The 16337-nt window shown below is 44.9% G+C and overlaps 1 protein-coding gene across 1 annotated transcript in view; it reads left to right on the top strand.

The window, feature by feature from the left end:
* The window catches only part of LOC110143434 (collagen alpha-6(VI) chain), a 154765-nt gene that overhangs the window by 126073 nt on the left and 12355 nt on the right, over positions 1-16337 (top strand). Inside the window, exons 32-35 of the mRNA XM_070466993.1 lie at positions 1565-2070; positions 6298-6394; positions 9403-10074; positions 13349-13445. Of these exons, the coding sequence (XP_070323094.1) occupies positions 1565-2070; positions 6298-6394; positions 9403-10074; positions 13349-13445 (1372 nt within the window). The remainder of the gene's footprint in view (positions 1-1564; positions 2071-6297; positions 6395-9402; positions 10075-13348; positions 13446-16337) is intronic.

Genomic DNA, 16337 nt, shown 5'->3' with positions numbered 1-16337 from the left:
GTCACAACTTTACTCAGTTTTATTGTAAAATTGACGTGACCTTGGTTTTTTTAAATTTCTGAAATTTTTAAGTTTCTGCTCAGCCCCCTAAATTAGACTCAGAAAGCTAGTAAATTCCGCCCTTCTCCATTGAGATGTGCAGTTTGGGGGTTGAATATTTATTCTTACTTGTCCTTTTGTCTATGAAGGTCCTAGCATCTAGGACCAGAAGGAGATGATAACTCAGCACTAAGGTGATGGGGTTTCCCTTGTAGCTCAGCTGGTAAAGAATCTGCCTGCAATGCAGGAGACCCGGGTTCGATTCCTGGGTCGGGAATGGAGAAGGAAATGGGGTCCCTGGAGAAGGAAATGGCAACCCACTCTGGTATTCTTGCCTGGAAGATCCCATGGACAGTGGAGCTGGCAGGCTACAGCCCACAGGGTCACAGAGTCAGACACGACTTAGCAACTAAACCACCACCAAGGTGATGAGGTCCAGGTGGACCAGCTGAGAAGGTGACCCCCTCCTGGGCCAGCTTGGCCAGCTTGGGTCAGAGTCCTGAGCTCGCCTGGGAAGAGCTGACTTGCTAGCTGCTGAGCGAGAGGAGGCCCCCCTCCAAGGGAATGACCTCCCCTGACTTTCCTCTTACCAACATGCATCTTAACACCAGGCATCTCATCCATCCTGAGAGTTCTGTTCTTTCAGTCCCTGTTCTGAAGAACTGTCCTTTGTTTGCTTCCTTTTCATTAAACATTTATGAGACCCCAGATACATGGCAGGGACTAATTATCAGCCATAATCATACCTGTATCAGTTCAGTTCAGTTCAGTCGCTCAGTCGTGTCCGACTCTTTGTGACCCCATGGACTACAGCACGCCAGGCCTCCCTGTCCATCACCAACTCCCAGAGTTTACTCAAACTCATGTCTATTGAGTCGGTGTTGCCATCCACCCATCTCATCCTCTGTCGTCCCCTTCTCCTCCTGCCTTCAATCTTTCCCAGCATCAGGGTCTTTTCCAGTGAGTCAGCTCTTTGCATGAGGTGGACAAAGTATAGTTGATTACAATGCTGTGTTAATTTCTGCTGTATGTAAAAGTGATTCAGTTATATACATACACAGATGTATATGTATATATATATTTCTTTTTCAGATTCTTATCCATTGTGGTCGATTACAGGATATTGAATATAGTTCCCTGTATTACACAGCAGGACCTTGTTGTTTACCTGTTGTATATAATATTGTGTATCTGCTAATCCCAAACTCCGAATTTATCCCCAATCCATTTCCCCTTTGGTAGGCATAGGTTTGCTTTCTATGTCGGTGAATCTGTTTCTGTCTCATAAATGAGTTCATCTTTTGCTTTATTTAAAAGAGCAAAGTCAGTTTTTAGAATATAATCTTAATTATTCAAGATTTAAATATTTATGTGTTTTACTATTTGAGTTATTAACATTTAATGACTTAGTTGTTTCCAGTTTAATGTTTAACATTTAAAATTACTTAGGCTTCTATGCAAGGATCTTTTTTTTTTTTTTTTTTTTTTCATTTTAAGTGAGTGGTCTCATGGTAAGGCGCCTGTTCTGGCCTTTTAGGAGCGCCTCCATGCCCCGTGTACCCCACGGAGCTGGTGTTCGCGCTGGACCAGTCGCGGAGCGTCACAGAGCCCGAGTTTGCGCGGATGAAGGCGATGATGTCCTCCCTGCTGAGCGGCCTCCGGGTCCGCGAGGACCACTGCCCCGCAGGCGCGCGCGTGGCCGTGATCGCCTATGATTCCCACGCCAGGCTCCTCATCCGCTTCTCCGACACCTACAGGAAGGACAGACTCCTCCGAGAGATCGAGGCCCTCCCTTACGAGCGCTCCGCGGCCAGCAGGGACATCGGCAAGGCCATGAGATTTGTCTCCAGGCACGTCTTCAAGCGGATGCTCCCGGGGTCTCACGCCAGAAGAATCGCCACCTTCTTCAGTGGCGGCCCATCCGTGGACCCCCAGACCATCACCACTGCCGGCCTGGAGTTCAGTGCCCTGGACATCATCCCGGTGGTGATCGCCTTCAATCAGGTGCCCGCGGTGCGGCGATCGTTTGTGGTAAGAGGGTCCTCCTGCCTCATGAGTCTTCTCTGTCTTTCTGCCCGTGTTCGGGGACATTTACAAGAAAGCATGAAGCTGAGTGTTTGTTAGTATGTACCAGGAGCATGACAAGCCCTTGATACGCACCGTCCTGTTTAGTTCACACAAGCAGTGTGTGAGATGGGAATCGCTGTTATTCCCATTGTGTAGATGAGAACTCTGAGTCTGCAGAGTGAGTGAGTGAAAGTCGCTCAGTCGAGTCTGACTCTTTGTGACCCCATGGACTATAGAGTCCATGGAATTTTCCAGGCCAGACACTGGAGTGGGTAACCTTTCCCTTCTCCAGGGGATCTTCCCAACCCAGGAATCGAACCCAGGCCTCCCTCATTGCAGGCAGATTCTTTACCAGCTGAGCCACAAGGGCAGCCCAAGAATACTGGAGTGGGTAGCCTGTCCCTTCTCCAGCGGATCTTCCTGACCCAGGAATCGAACCGGGGTCTCCTACATTGCAGGCGGATTCTTTACCAGCTGAGCTACCAGGGACGCCCGAGTCTGCAGAAGTGGACCCATGTGCCCAGGTTCACACAGCTGACAAGTGGCAAAATCAGGGCTTGGGTCCAGGCCTCTTTTCTCCAAGACTCTCTGAGTTGGCTCTGGTGTATAGATACTAAGTTGGAGGGCCAACAGACATTCAAGGATGTCACTGAGGTGGCCAGCGTGTTGGTCACTGCTGTGTCATGGAAACCAACAGACAGATTTTGTAACTTTACCGATCATGTAAATATCCACCCTTTATGAAGGAAAAGTCATTCCAGTTACAGCCTCTGAGGTTGAAGATTAAAAGCTTACTGTGTAATATTTCTATTGACACTTTGATTTATTTATTTTTCATTCTTGAGTGCCCAGCAGCTTGTGAGATCTTAGTTCCCTGACCAGGCATTGAACCCTCACCCTCAGCAGTGAAAGTGAGAGTCCTGACCTCTGGACTGCCAGGAAATTTGCTGTGTAGCATTTCTAGATAAACCACCCAGTATCACAGCGGCGTTCAAAACTCCCTGTGAGTAGAGCCTCTGTGGCAGAGGCTCCTTACAAAACAAGAACGCCCGCTGGACCCAGCACAATGACCTTCTGGTCATCGCTGTCCCCCCAGCCTGCTGTATTGTTCTCCATTCATGGGAGAGCCGTGAGGAGAGACCACAGTGCAACCACAAAGGGTGTTGGAAAATACAACCTGAGCCAGGAGGACAAGTGTTTGCAAATTATTTCATGGAGAGGAAGGGAAGTGAGAAGCAGCTGAGCCCCTGCCTTCAGGTGTGTGGAGGGTTATTACTGGAGAGAACTAGCCAGCCGGCTCCAGGAGAAGAAGCTCTCGAGAAACTGGGAGCCATAGCAGTGGCAAACCCTGGTTTAGACCTGAGTAGGGACTTTCTGAAGGCAAAACTGGTGGATGTTGTCACGGGCCAGATGGCTAAATGTAACTGGGCAAGGTGCCTCCTTTCTCTGAGGCTTTTTCTAGGGACGATCACTCACCTGGCAAGGGCGACCTCCATCTGTCCTGGAGAACTAGGATTAAGAGGCCTTTGAGAAGATCCCCTGGAGAAGGAAATGGCAGCCCACTCCAGTACTCTTGCCTGGAAAATCTCATGGACAGAGGAGCCTGGAGGGCTGCAGTCCATGGGGTCGCAGAGTCGGGCACCACTGAGCGACGAACACTTACTTACTTACTTAGAGACCTTCTCCAGCTCCCTAATATTTTCTGTGAAAGTGCTAAGCTAAGCAGATCAGAACTTAAATACAGTACTCCTCCATAAAATGCAGAAAGCGGTGCTTGCTTCCTGAAGTTGGTGCAAAGAGGAAATGATGTCGCTCCATGCACCAGTGCCTGGGATACAGCAAACACTCAAGAAAGGTAGTTCTTGTTTTAATTAGGATTGTTACCAGTTTCTTTTTTTTAATTAATTAATTTATTTATTTTAATCGGAGGCTAATTACTTTACAATACTGTAGTGGTTTTTGCCATACATTGACATGAATCATCCATGGGTGTACATGTGTTCCCCATCCTGAACCCCCCTCCCACCTTGAGAGTGAACTAAAGTCTGTTTAACAATATTAAAGTCTGCATTGTTAAGAAGCTGAAACTGCTATTAGCATCATTGAACAAACTCAGAATGATGCAAAGGAACAGGTTAATGTATGAGGCTCAGAAAATAAAATGCTTGCACATTAGAAGCTGGATCCAGCCTACGCTAATGAAGTTGCTGTGAGAGGCAGTGGCTCAAAAGCTCTGTGAGTGGACCCACAGTCCTCCTAATTCCCTATCTTTATTGGGAGCCCCCACTGTCCTTTGACTTTATGTGGTCGCAGAAAAGACAACTCAATATCCTGATTCAAATAATTGATGGTACCTGTGATATAAATTTAAACAGACACAATTCCACCCACCCACTCAAAGGTATGTGCATCGCATACAACTTAAAAAAAATGTATTTTGTTGAGTTTTTCTTTTAAGCTTTGGAGGACTGACAATCCCACTTAGAGTTTTTACCCAAATCCCCTAGAGACTCCTTGCTCCTTTATTGAAGGAGTTTATCTCCGAAGACCACCAGTGGACGTTCAAATTCCTGACAACGACCCTCATAGACCAGAGCAGTATTGGCTTCAACCTCCCCTGGGTAGAAAAAGAGTTAGAAATGCAGACAGAAGTCAGGCTTGGTCCCAAGGTTCATTCATCCTACATATGTTGAGTGAGCAGCTCAGATATACCAGGTGCCATCCGAGACCCTGGGGATACTGGAGTAAGCAGAAAACCAGAAGACCTCACCCACTAGAGGATGGAGCTATGCAAGGATGTCCCGGGCGCTCAGAACAAATCAATAGGAGCCTAATACCGGGCATCGCACAAGAGAGATGATGTTACCACTTTTCCTTTTCCCCTCTGCTTCTTTTTGAATTTATTTTTAATTGGAGATTACACTATTGTGATGCTTTCCACCGCATATCCACATGAATCGGCCATAAATATGTCATTTATTAGTATCTTAGGAACAGAGCTCAAAATTTTAATGACATGATACACTTTTATTTGGAGGCCATGTCACAAAGCTGTCATCTGTTTCGTAACCATTGTGACTTTTCTACATCTCCATTTGCCTGAGAGTTCAGCAGAATCCAGCTGAAATTCAAAACCGGTGTAGACACATGTGGCAGGTCTCAGACGAAGCTGCTCTGACACCACGGGCTCATTTCCCTGTGTTCCTGAGTGAGCAGATCGTGTAACCCCCATCCGGACATTTTTCACGATGGTGTGAAGCTGAGTGATGAGCTATTCATTCTGCTGTAACACAAGGCTATTTTGATTGAAAAATCTTTAACCTCAGCCTTGTTTTGCCCCAAAGGTTTTTTCTTTAAATTTGTTGGGCAATTACCTCTTAATTCTGGAGAACTTTTATTTGCTGCATGTGAAGAATTCTAGTGTAGAATGGGCCTCCGTTTACAATATACTTACAAGAAATGTATCGTTTTTCAGTTCAGTTCAGTCGCTCAGTTGTGTCCGACTCTTTGTGACCCCATGAACCACAGCACGCCAGGCCTCCCTGTCCATCACCAACTCCCAGAGTCCACCCAAACTCATGTCCATTGAGTCAGTGATGCCTTTCAACTATCTCATCCTCTGTCGTCCCCTTCTCCTCCTGCCCTCAATCTTTCCCAGCATCAGGGTCTTTTCAAATGAGTCAGCTCTTTGTATCAGGTGGCCAAAGGATTGGAGTTTCAGTTTCAGCATCAGTCCTTCCAATGAACATCCAGGACTGATTTCCTTTAGGATGGACTGGTTGGATCTCCTTGCAGTCCAAGGGACTCTCAAGAGTCTCCTCCAACACCACAGTTCAAAAGCATCATTTCTTGGGCGCGAAGGTAGACTTAGGTGGTACCTACCTGATGCCAGTAACATGCTTTTCAGTTATGAACCCATTTTGTGTGCACCCTTGCCCTTTTAAAGAGTAACGTGACTGTTCTGTTTCACAGATGAGAAAACAAGGGCAAAGCTGCTTGTCCTCCAGCTAGAGGGAGAGACATGGGTTAAACCCAGGCCAGTGTTCTTAGGCCCCGCTGACGTTCTGCCTCCCGGGGACCCTCTGAGAGGATGGGGGCGCCTTTGCTCTCTGCAGGTCTCAGCTCTCTGAACCACCCTGGGAGGTGCCGCAGCCCCACTCATGAATCTCTTCTCGCTTCTGCTTTTTGCAGATTGATGACACAGGCAGATTCCAAGTCATCATTATCCCATCCGGAGCTGACTCCGTACCAGCCCTCGAGGAACTCCAGCGGTGTACTTTCTGCTACGGTGAGACCCCCGGGGAGAGCATAACTTGATCAGCAGCATAGTGAGTCACTATGGAAAGGAGGGGCTGGAACTCGGCAGCAGCGAGTGGTCTCGGGAGGGTCTCCCCGGGGCTCACCCTGCCACACAGCCTCAACCACAGGTGGAGCCTCTTAGCTCATGCACCTTCTGGGAAACAGGAATCATCTTTAGAAATAAACTCAGCCTGCCTCATGGCCAACTTCCTTGTGCGGTGAAATAACATTCATGAGCTTTCTAAACCTCAAATGTTCACAGTCCCAAAGAAATGCTTTATGGTGGAAGTGGAAGTTAGCAGAAATGGATTTCTCATTGGAAAGAGGCTTTCTCAAAGCCCCAAACGTTAGAGATCCAAAAGATTTGCGATGCCGATTTGCCTGTGACTGTTTACACCCAATATGTAATTCTAGCTAGAGAACGGGCCAAAACCTGCATTTGAGTGTTCTAATAATTTGAACATGCTAGTATTACAAGAGTGGGAATCGCTGAGGTTTCTGGTGGGTGTGATCGCTAACGGTTATCAGACATTCATTATTAGCCACGCACTGTTCTAATTGCTTTATGTAACAGTGATGGTGGTGATGATGATATTTAATACTTAGGCTATTGGGTTTAATGCATTCCAAGTGCAGTGCAGTGCAGTACAAGTCGCTCAGTCATGTCCGACTCTTTGTGACCCCATGGACTTTACAGCCCATGGAGTTCTCCAGGCCAGAATACTGGAGTGGGTAGCCTTTCCCTTCTCCAGGAGATTTTCCCGACCCGGGACTGAACCCAGGTCTCCTGCAGTGCAGGCAGATTCTTTACCAGCTGAGCCCCAAGGAATGCATTCCAAACACCCTTGTAACAGTTTCATTTGATCCTTATAATGGCCCTAAAATTTTTGAATGATTATTAGATCCATTTTACAGATGAGGTGAAATAATTTGCTCACAGCCAAATTGAAATCAAGAAGGCCAGTTTTAAGACACCTGTGGTTTATGAGAAACACAGATCGCATTATGCTGTTCCCTGAGACTCTGTACTTAGCCTTGAAGTAAACGGTTAATTCCTCTCCTTCTCCACATGTGTCAGTGAGATGCTCCTTCTGGCCGTATGAGTGACTCCTGGGCAGGTGGTGACTCTGAGAGAGAGGTGGGATTCTCTCTTAATAACGCTGTCTTCCTGCTGTCTTGCCCGCTGCTGCCCTCTGATCAGTCACTTCCCCCAGCCCCAAGGAGCTCACCACACTGCGGGCAGATTCTTCCCACTCGAGTTCTCAGCTGTGGGTTCAGACTCAGTGACACATGCGCCAGTGTGATTTGTGGTCAGAAGTTATCCGCGTGTGTCTGGAGATAGATCTGGGCTCCATTTCTTAAAGCCTTGTTTTGTCTCTGAGGCACTAAATGGAAGCTATTTTGGCTGTTGTTTCCCGAAATTAAGAAACCCCACAAAACTGAGCAAATGGGTGGGCTGCTGGTTTTAAATATGTATTTATTTATTTGGCTGTGCTGGGTTTTAGTTGCAACACATGGGATCTTTAGTTGCGACATGCAAACTCTTAGCTGCAGCATGTGGGATCTAGTCCCCTGACCAGGGGCCAAACCCGGGCCCCCCTGCGTTGGGAGCTCCTAAGTCTTAGCCACTGGACCACCAGGGGCGTCCCCAGAGTTTATATCTTTATTGAGCCCGTGAGCAAGACTGGAGTTCTGAAGTTTGCTCCATCCATTAAGGATCTGCACTCTGCTTATTAACCTTTCATTTAATTGCTTTTATTCATGGCTGGGCCCTTGTCTAAGTACTGGCTATCCACATGTGTAGTTAGTTTTCCATTTCTCTTTGGTTTTTAAAGAGAAAAGTCTCGTTAATGCTCATCCTTAACCATCAGCTGTTATTGAAAATATAGGACTGCAGAGTGTTGGCCCTATAAGGGCTCTCTAGGTACATCTAATCCAACCATCTCATTCTATGGAACTGGGGCCCGGTGGAGGCTTGGACAGGGGCACACAGCTTGTTTGTTACTGGGGACACAGACCAGAGCCCAGATATCCTGACTTTCAGGCCAGTGGGCCTATCCACCCTGCTGAACAATGTGGCCTTGCCTCACACAGTACAGCGCTGATTTCATATGCAGATACTTCTAGAAATGCGGATGTGTCCTTTGGCAAAATGATTTTATTCTCCTGCCCTCAGGCTCTTTAGTAAAATTAGGAGATTAGATGACCTCTAAGATCCTTTCATTTCCAAGTTTTTTTTTTGTTCCTCTGAGTATTGTGGTCAGATTCAGTCAAATGCACTCTCTGTTTTATTACTACACCTTCTTTTAGAAAATGAGATATGCACACATTAAAATGACCTCATATTTTATGAAAGCCCATTAACATGTAGTATTTATATCCATTTATTTAATAAACACATACTGAGCATTCAACTGATCAGTATAATATATAAATGGTAGCTCTGTCCTTAATGTCTCTACAGGGAAAAAAAAAGACATTGAGTTATAAACCTTTATTTAAATTGAAATAAAAGATGCATTGCTTTTTTTGCACTCTTCCATTTTAAGCAGATTTCTTTTCATAATAAGGTAGCGTGTGCAGAATGACAGGGACCCTTGGTTTAACCTGTATATTGTCAATTACAGAGGTCATTTCTTTTTACGTCATGATACAGTAAACACACATGCAAACATGAGATCAACTGTCCAAGTCAATCTTTATAAACTTAAAATGCAGCCAAGATGAAACTTCTGTTGAAAGCAACCTAATTTCAAAGAGTCAGATAATGTCAGTGAATGGAACTCCACACATGGACTGAGTTTAAAATCTGTACTTTGGGGATCAGGGTGCAAACCACATAGTAGGAAATCTTCCTGTCGCTGACCTCAAAGTCATTTAGTTACTATATTAACATCAAAGATCATGCAGACTCCAAATGTCGAAATGCTAGAGATGCTATCTTCCCTTTTACTGTCCGTTTCTGTTTAGTAACCCTAGATGACTTTTGGTCTACAGATGTGTGCAAGCCGGATGCTTCTTGCCATCAAGCCAGACCACCCCCTGTGCAATCTTATGTGGACGCTGCTTTCCTTCTGGACGGCTCCCGGCATGTGGGAAGCGCAGAATTTGAAGACATACGGGGATTCTTGGGAGCACTGTTAGATCACTTCGAAATCACCCCAGAGCCTGAGACCTCTGTCACCGGAGACCGGGTGGCCCTATTAAGCCTCAGTCCCCCTCACTTCCTACCCAACACTCAGAGGAGCCCTGTTATAAGCGAATTCAACCTGACCACCTACAAGAATAAGCGCCTCATGAAGAGACACGTGGAGGAATCCGTTCAGCCGCTAGATGGAGATGCTTTTATTGGTCATGCCTTACAGTGGACTCTGGACAATGTCTTCTCAAGGGCACCCAATCTGAGAAGAAACAAAGTCATTTTTGTGATATCTGCTGGGGAAACCAGCCACTTGGACAGGGAAACCTTAAAGAAAGAATCCCTGAGGGCCAAGTGTCAAGGTTATGTCCTGTTTGTGTTTTCCCTTGGGCCTTCTTGGAATGACCAAGAACTGGAAGATCTAGCCAGCTACCCTTTGGATCACCACTTGGTCCAGCTTGGCCGCATTCATAAGCCTGACCACAGATACGGTGTGAAGTTTGTGAAGGCTTTTATAAGCTCAGTCAGGCGTAAGTCATAAAATCATATTCTTTCTTGCACATTTCAGTATATTTGGTGTTCCCCAAAGAAGGGCTGATGAACTGACATGGATTCTTGGAAGCCTCTGTCTTCAAGGGCGCTGCAGGGTCAGAAAGGAAAATAGAGAATGATGGATGGTGGAGGGAGGAAGCCTATGATTTCTAAGCGTTGAATTCTCTGGCTCCTCTTTTTTACGCCTCTGGTTCCTATGGAGAAGCAATCATAACAAACAGCTACTCACACATCTGTCTGCAGGGAGCAGCATAGTTTGGGAGTGTGAAGTCACAGTCAGGATACTAGTTACGAAGTAGAAACCCTTGCCATGTAACATTATCACGCTGCCCTTTGATGGAAAGTTTGACCAGATAACACTCCGAGAGAGAGCTAGAGAAAAATTCAACAATCCTTGGCTTTGCTTTTACAAGTTCTAAAGGGAGAGTTCGAAGTTTTAGGAGGCACCACTTTACATGTCAGAATGAAAGATGCATCCTTGCAAAACTTTCTTAGCTTTATTAATGATTTTTTATGATGCCAGTAATTAGTGTCACTGTTGCCCATAAAAAAGAAACGTGGGTTGTATTTCTTGGCACGAGCTTGTCTCGAAAGTATGCAATTCATTTTGAATGCATCAGGATGGATTCAGAGAAGCCCTGTCCTGATATGGCTAAGGAGGTCGAAACTGTCAGACTTCTGATCATTTTTCTTGGAGTTCAGATGAGGGAAAGTGAACACACAGGCTAACGGACACCCAGTGCTGCATCCTATGTCTCAAACGTGTCACTGGCATTCACCGTGAGACCAGCTAAGGCTGCAGAGACCCTGACTGGCCGGGCCGGTGAGGTCCGAGGGGCCTTGGGAAATGGTTGATGGGGCCCTCGAGTTCTCTGCTACTCTAGGTGAGTCTAGGACCAGCGTCCCAGCATCTCCTGGGAGCTTATGAAAAAATGCAGACTCTCCTGCCCCACCCTGGACAGTTTGTTCCAGAATCTGCATTTTATCAAGACCCCCAGTGATTCCTATATACATTATCGTTTGAGAAACACTGATACAGGATGCTCCTGTGTTCCATATGTTCCTAGAATAAAACTTCCGTGGATGGGTTCTGGAATAGGAACCAGAAAGAAGAGCTGGGAAAATGACAGAAAAAAAAAAATAAGTGAAGGCCAGGGGTCATTTGGAAAGAAGAAATCATAAGGCATTTGTAAGGGTAAAACAAAAGAACACCTTGAAACTCAGCCACTGAAAAGCCAGGCACTCTTCTTATTAGCATTCCCCTCCCCCGGCTTCCTTCCCCTCTCTACAGAAGGGTTCTCCTGTCCTTACTATGTGGCAACTTGCTTGTGGCTTGCAATGGTTCCAGACCCTGAACTACAAGAGTCTGCCGATGGCAAATAAACCCATTTTCATGGAAAAGCAGAACAGAAAACACCTTGAAAGACTGAGAAATTTGTCAAGAAACACTCCTTATAAGGCAAAAAATTGAAAGGAAGTTTAGATGGAATTTCCTTTCCTGGTCCCACAAAATTCTCAGTGGCATTTCATGGTAACTAGTCAAACTGAATAATTAGGTAAATGACACCCTCACCACCGCCCAGGGAGAGGGAGGAGATGCTTTAAGAAGAATCACTTGGAGTGGGTGAGAAATGTGTAAAGTGCTTGTCAAAGTCATGACACCACTTTTCTAGGAAGTATCTAGAAATCTCCAGCATTTAAACTATAGCTTTCAAAGTACAAAAAGTTGAAAAGACTTTGACATTCAGTTCAGTCGCTCAGTCATGTCTGACTCTTTGCGACCCCACGGACTGCAGGACGCCAGGCCTCTCATGTCCATTGAGTCGGTGATGCCATCCAACCATCTCATCCTCTGTCATCCCCTTCTCCTCCTGCCCTCAATCTTTCCCAGCATCAGGGTCTTTTCCAGTGAGTCAGTTCTTCGCATCAGGTGGCCAGAGTATGACTCTGACATAATCATATTCAATCCCGCATCCTCCATTCAGAGCAGGCCCCCAGACCCACACGCCCCTCTTCAGTATTAACACATATGTAGGGGCTTTTCAGGTGGTGCAGGGGTGAAGAATCCGCCTGCCAGTGCAGGAGATGCAGCATATGTGGATTCAGTCCCCGCCTTGGGAAGATCCCCCGGAGGCAGAAATGGCAACCCCCTCCAGTGTTCTTGTCTGAAAACTCCCATGGGCAGAGGACAGGCTCCAGTCCATGGGGTCACAGAGAGTCAGACGCGACTAAGCAAATAAGCGCACAGCACATTAGGTACCTACTTTGGGCCACTCACTGTTGAGGGGCGGGGTATCAAGGAGGAACCAAAACAGATCTGGTCCCAACCCTCCCAGACATGCCCATCCAGCTCCCTCTCTACCTGACTCTCGTTTACACACTACTGTGACAGAATTGGCTATCAGACACAATTCACATCAGAACGCGTATTTTCTAAGCAAAACTACTAACAGCCTGATACTCAGAGTGAAGACAGATAGCTAAACATCAGACGCGCATGAAGGAAACATCCCAGCCTTGGCCGTTCAGTCTAGACCCACACAGTTCAGTTCTTAACAGCAGCCCAGGAGATGGCGCTGGGCCACAGCCCAGGGCCAGCTTGCAGCTTAAGATGACCCAGGATCACCAGCAAGAAGTTTAATCATGTGTGACACACAATTAAATTGAAGGCTTCAAGGAAATAAATAATGCCTTTTTAAAGTTTCTCATCAAAAAAGGCTTTTTAATGTTTTAAATGGTATTGGAAGAAGCATGCTTTAATAGTATGAAAAAAGAATATATTTCAGATGAAATGAATCATAGTGAATTAAAACCAAAATGGACTGCGGTTACTGTTGTTCTTAATGATACAGAGAATGTTAGGGGAATATCCTTCTCCTTTTGCAATTTGGCATTTCAAAGGAGCAAATAAAAAAAATAACTATTCTGATTAGTTCATGTCGGTTAGAGGCCAGAATGTCAGGATGGGCCCATCTCCTCTAATGTTTAATGGACTTGAGCAGCTAAGAGCATCTTATTGAAAAGTAAGTTGAATTCTCTACTTATACATTTGGCAGTCGTGAACCTAGTTCTAGACCTCGTTTTAGAGAGTCTGGTGAGAAATCTGCTTTCATCTCATATGGCCACCCCAGTTGGTGTCTTTCTTTCACGATGTTGAGTACAGTGATGTGATGCTTTGCATGCAAAGCCAATTGCTGTCATGTTAATTGCTGTGAATGAGAGTCTCCTCACAGATTTTCTTTTTCTTCCTAGGTGCAATCAACAAATATCCACCAATAAATATCAAAGCAAAGTGCAACAGACTCAGTTCTACGGATCCACAGCAGCCCCCACTACAGTTTGTGCGAAGGTATTAACCTGCTTGGTATTTACTTAAGCAACGAATGTGCCACCCTCTTCCCCTACCTTCTTTTCTCCCTCTTCATCTATGCTATTTGGACAAAATCTATCGCTATGTGACAATAAAATATAAGTTGAGGGAACAAGAGATAATAAAAAATGACCAGGTTGAACTGAAAACAGAGTTTTTTAAAACAGAAAATCTGTTGAACTAAAACAACCAATGGGACACCCCTGTGGCAATGAGCACACCAAATAGCCAGATCTTGTTTTCTAAGAATCACTCCCATTGAAAGGAATCAGGGCTCCTTGGAGAAATAACTAATCCGAGGCTATAACAGGGCAAGTGCAATGTGAACCTGGAACATTCATTATGCAAGAAAGTAGCAAAAAATCACAGTCATGTCAAAAGGACAAATGAGCTGTCTTGAAAGGGTTTACCACTGGCAGGATTTTGGACTATTTGAACATCAGAAAGAATAATGATGGTAATGGATCACAACACTGACTTTTAAAAATATGCAGCTCTATGTAGACACCCAGAAAGAGAGGAGGAGAGGAAATGTTCTTTTTTTATACAAGTATGCTAGCTAATAAATGTAGAAGTGGTAGAATTAGAAAACCACAAGTCTGTAATCCCTGTTGTAATAACTGAGTCAGGCAAGGATAAAGGAATGCTAAACCCAGTGGGTGACTATTTCCAGCCCCAGAGAAGCCCTCCCACACTTACTAATTACAAACAAGGGAACAACCTTTCCTGCTGAGGCCGGGCCACACCCACTGTAAGCAGGATCTGACACTCTGTCTCCTCAGGGGAGGCAGGGGAGACACAGTACCAAACATGGGATTCTGGCTGGAGAGCTTTGACCCAAGTCAAATAATGAGGAAACCATTCCAGAATGTGGACCGTCCTTCAAAGCAGCCCACATGTTTTCTTTCTAGGGGTCAACGTCATGAGCAGCAGAGGGGTGTGGGGTAATGTCCTAGGATGGGAGAGGCTACAGACAAAATAGTCACGTGGGGTGGAGTGAACCTCGATTGGATCCTAGAGCAGAAAAAAAAAAAAAAGCCTGTATTTTTTTTTTCCATTTATTTTTATTAGTTGGAGGCTAATTACTTTACATCATTACAGTAGTTTTTGTCATACATTGAAATGAATTAGCCATGGATTTACATGTATTCCCCATCCCGGTCCCCCCTCCCACCTCCCTCTCCACCCGATCCCTCTGGGTCTTCCCAGAGCACCAGGCCCGAGCACTTGTCTCATGCACCCAACCTGGGCTGGTGATCTGTTTCACCCTAGATAATATACATGTTTCAATGCTGTTCTCTTGAAACATCCCACCCTCACCTTCTCCCAGAGTCCACAAGTCTGTTCTATACATCTGAGTCTCTTTTTCTGTTTTGCATATAGGGTTATCGTTACCATCTTTCTAAATTCCACATATATTTGTTAGTATACTGTAATGGTCTTTATCTTTCTGGCTTACTTCGCTCTGTATAATGGGCTCCAGTTTCATCCATCTCATTAGAACTGATTCAAATGAATTCTTTTTAATGGCTGAGTAATATTCCATGGTGTATATGTACCACAGCTTCCTTATCCATTCGTCTGCTGATGGGCATCTGGGTTGCTTCCATGTCCTGGCTATTATAAACAGTGCTGCGATGAACATTGGGGTGCACGTGTCTCTTTCAGATCTGGTTTCCTTGGTGTGTATGCCCAGAAGTGGGATTGCTGGGTCATATGGCAGTTCTATTTCCAGCTTTTTAAGAAATCTCCACACTGTTTTCCATAGTGGCTGTACTAATTTGCATTCCCACCAACAGTGTAAGAGGGTTCCCTTTTCTCCACACCCTCTCCAGCATTTATTGCTTGTAGACTTTTGGATAGCAGCCATCCTGACTGGCGTATAATGGTACCTCATTGTGGTTTTGATTTGCATTTCTCTGATAATGAGTGATGTTGAGCAGCTTTTCATGTGTTTTTGTGCCATCTGTATGTCTTCCTTGGAGAAATGTCTGTTGAGTTCTTTGGCCCATTTTTTGATTGGGTCATTCATTTTTCTGGAGTTGAGCTGGAGGAGTTGCTTGTATATTTTTGAGATTAATCCTTTGTCTGTTGCTTCGTTTGCTATTATTTTCTCCCAATCTGAGGGCTGTCTTTTCACCTTGCTTATAGTTTCCTTTGTTGTGCAAAAGCTTTTATTAGGTCCCATTTGTTTATTTTTGCTTTTATTTCTAAAATTCTGGGATGTGGGTCATAGAGGATCCTGCTGTGATTTATGTCGGAGAGGGTTTTGCCTATGTTCTCCTCTAGGAGTTTTATAGTTTCTGGTCTTACATTTAGATCTTTAACCCATTTTGAGTTTATTTTTGTGTATGGTGTTAGAAAGTGTTCTAGTTTCATTCTTTTACAGGTGGTTGACCAGTTTTCCCAGCACCACTTGTTAAAGAGGTTATCTTTTTTCCATTGTATATCCTTGCCTCCTTTGTCGAAGATAAGGTGACCATAGGTTCGTGGATTTATCTCTGGGCTTTCTATTCTGTTCCATTGATCTATATTTCTGTCTTTGTGCCAGTACCATACTGTCTTGATGACTGTGGCTTTGTAGTAGAGTCTGAAGTCAGGCAGATTGATTCCTCCAGTTCCATTCTTCTTTCTCAGGATTACTTTGGCTATTCAAGGTTTTTTGTATTTCCATACAAATTGTGAAATTATTTGTTTTAGTTCTGTGAAAAATACCGTTAGTAGTTTGATAGGGATTGCATTGAATCTATAGATTGCTTTGGGTAGTATAGCCATTTTGACAATATTGATTCTTCCAATCCATGAACACAGTATATTTCTCCATCTGTTTGTGTCCTCTTTGATTTCTTTCATCAGTGTTTTATAGTTTTC

This window comes from Odocoileus virginianus, chromosome 4 (assembly GCF_023699985.2).
Source record: "Odocoileus virginianus isolate 20LAN1187 ecotype Illinois chromosome 4, Ovbor_1.2, whole genome shotgun sequence".
Lineage (NCBI taxonomy): Eukaryota > Metazoa > Chordata > Mammalia > Artiodactyla > Cervidae > Odocoileus > Odocoileus virginianus.
This window is presented reverse-complemented; position numbering and strand designations above follow the sequence as displayed.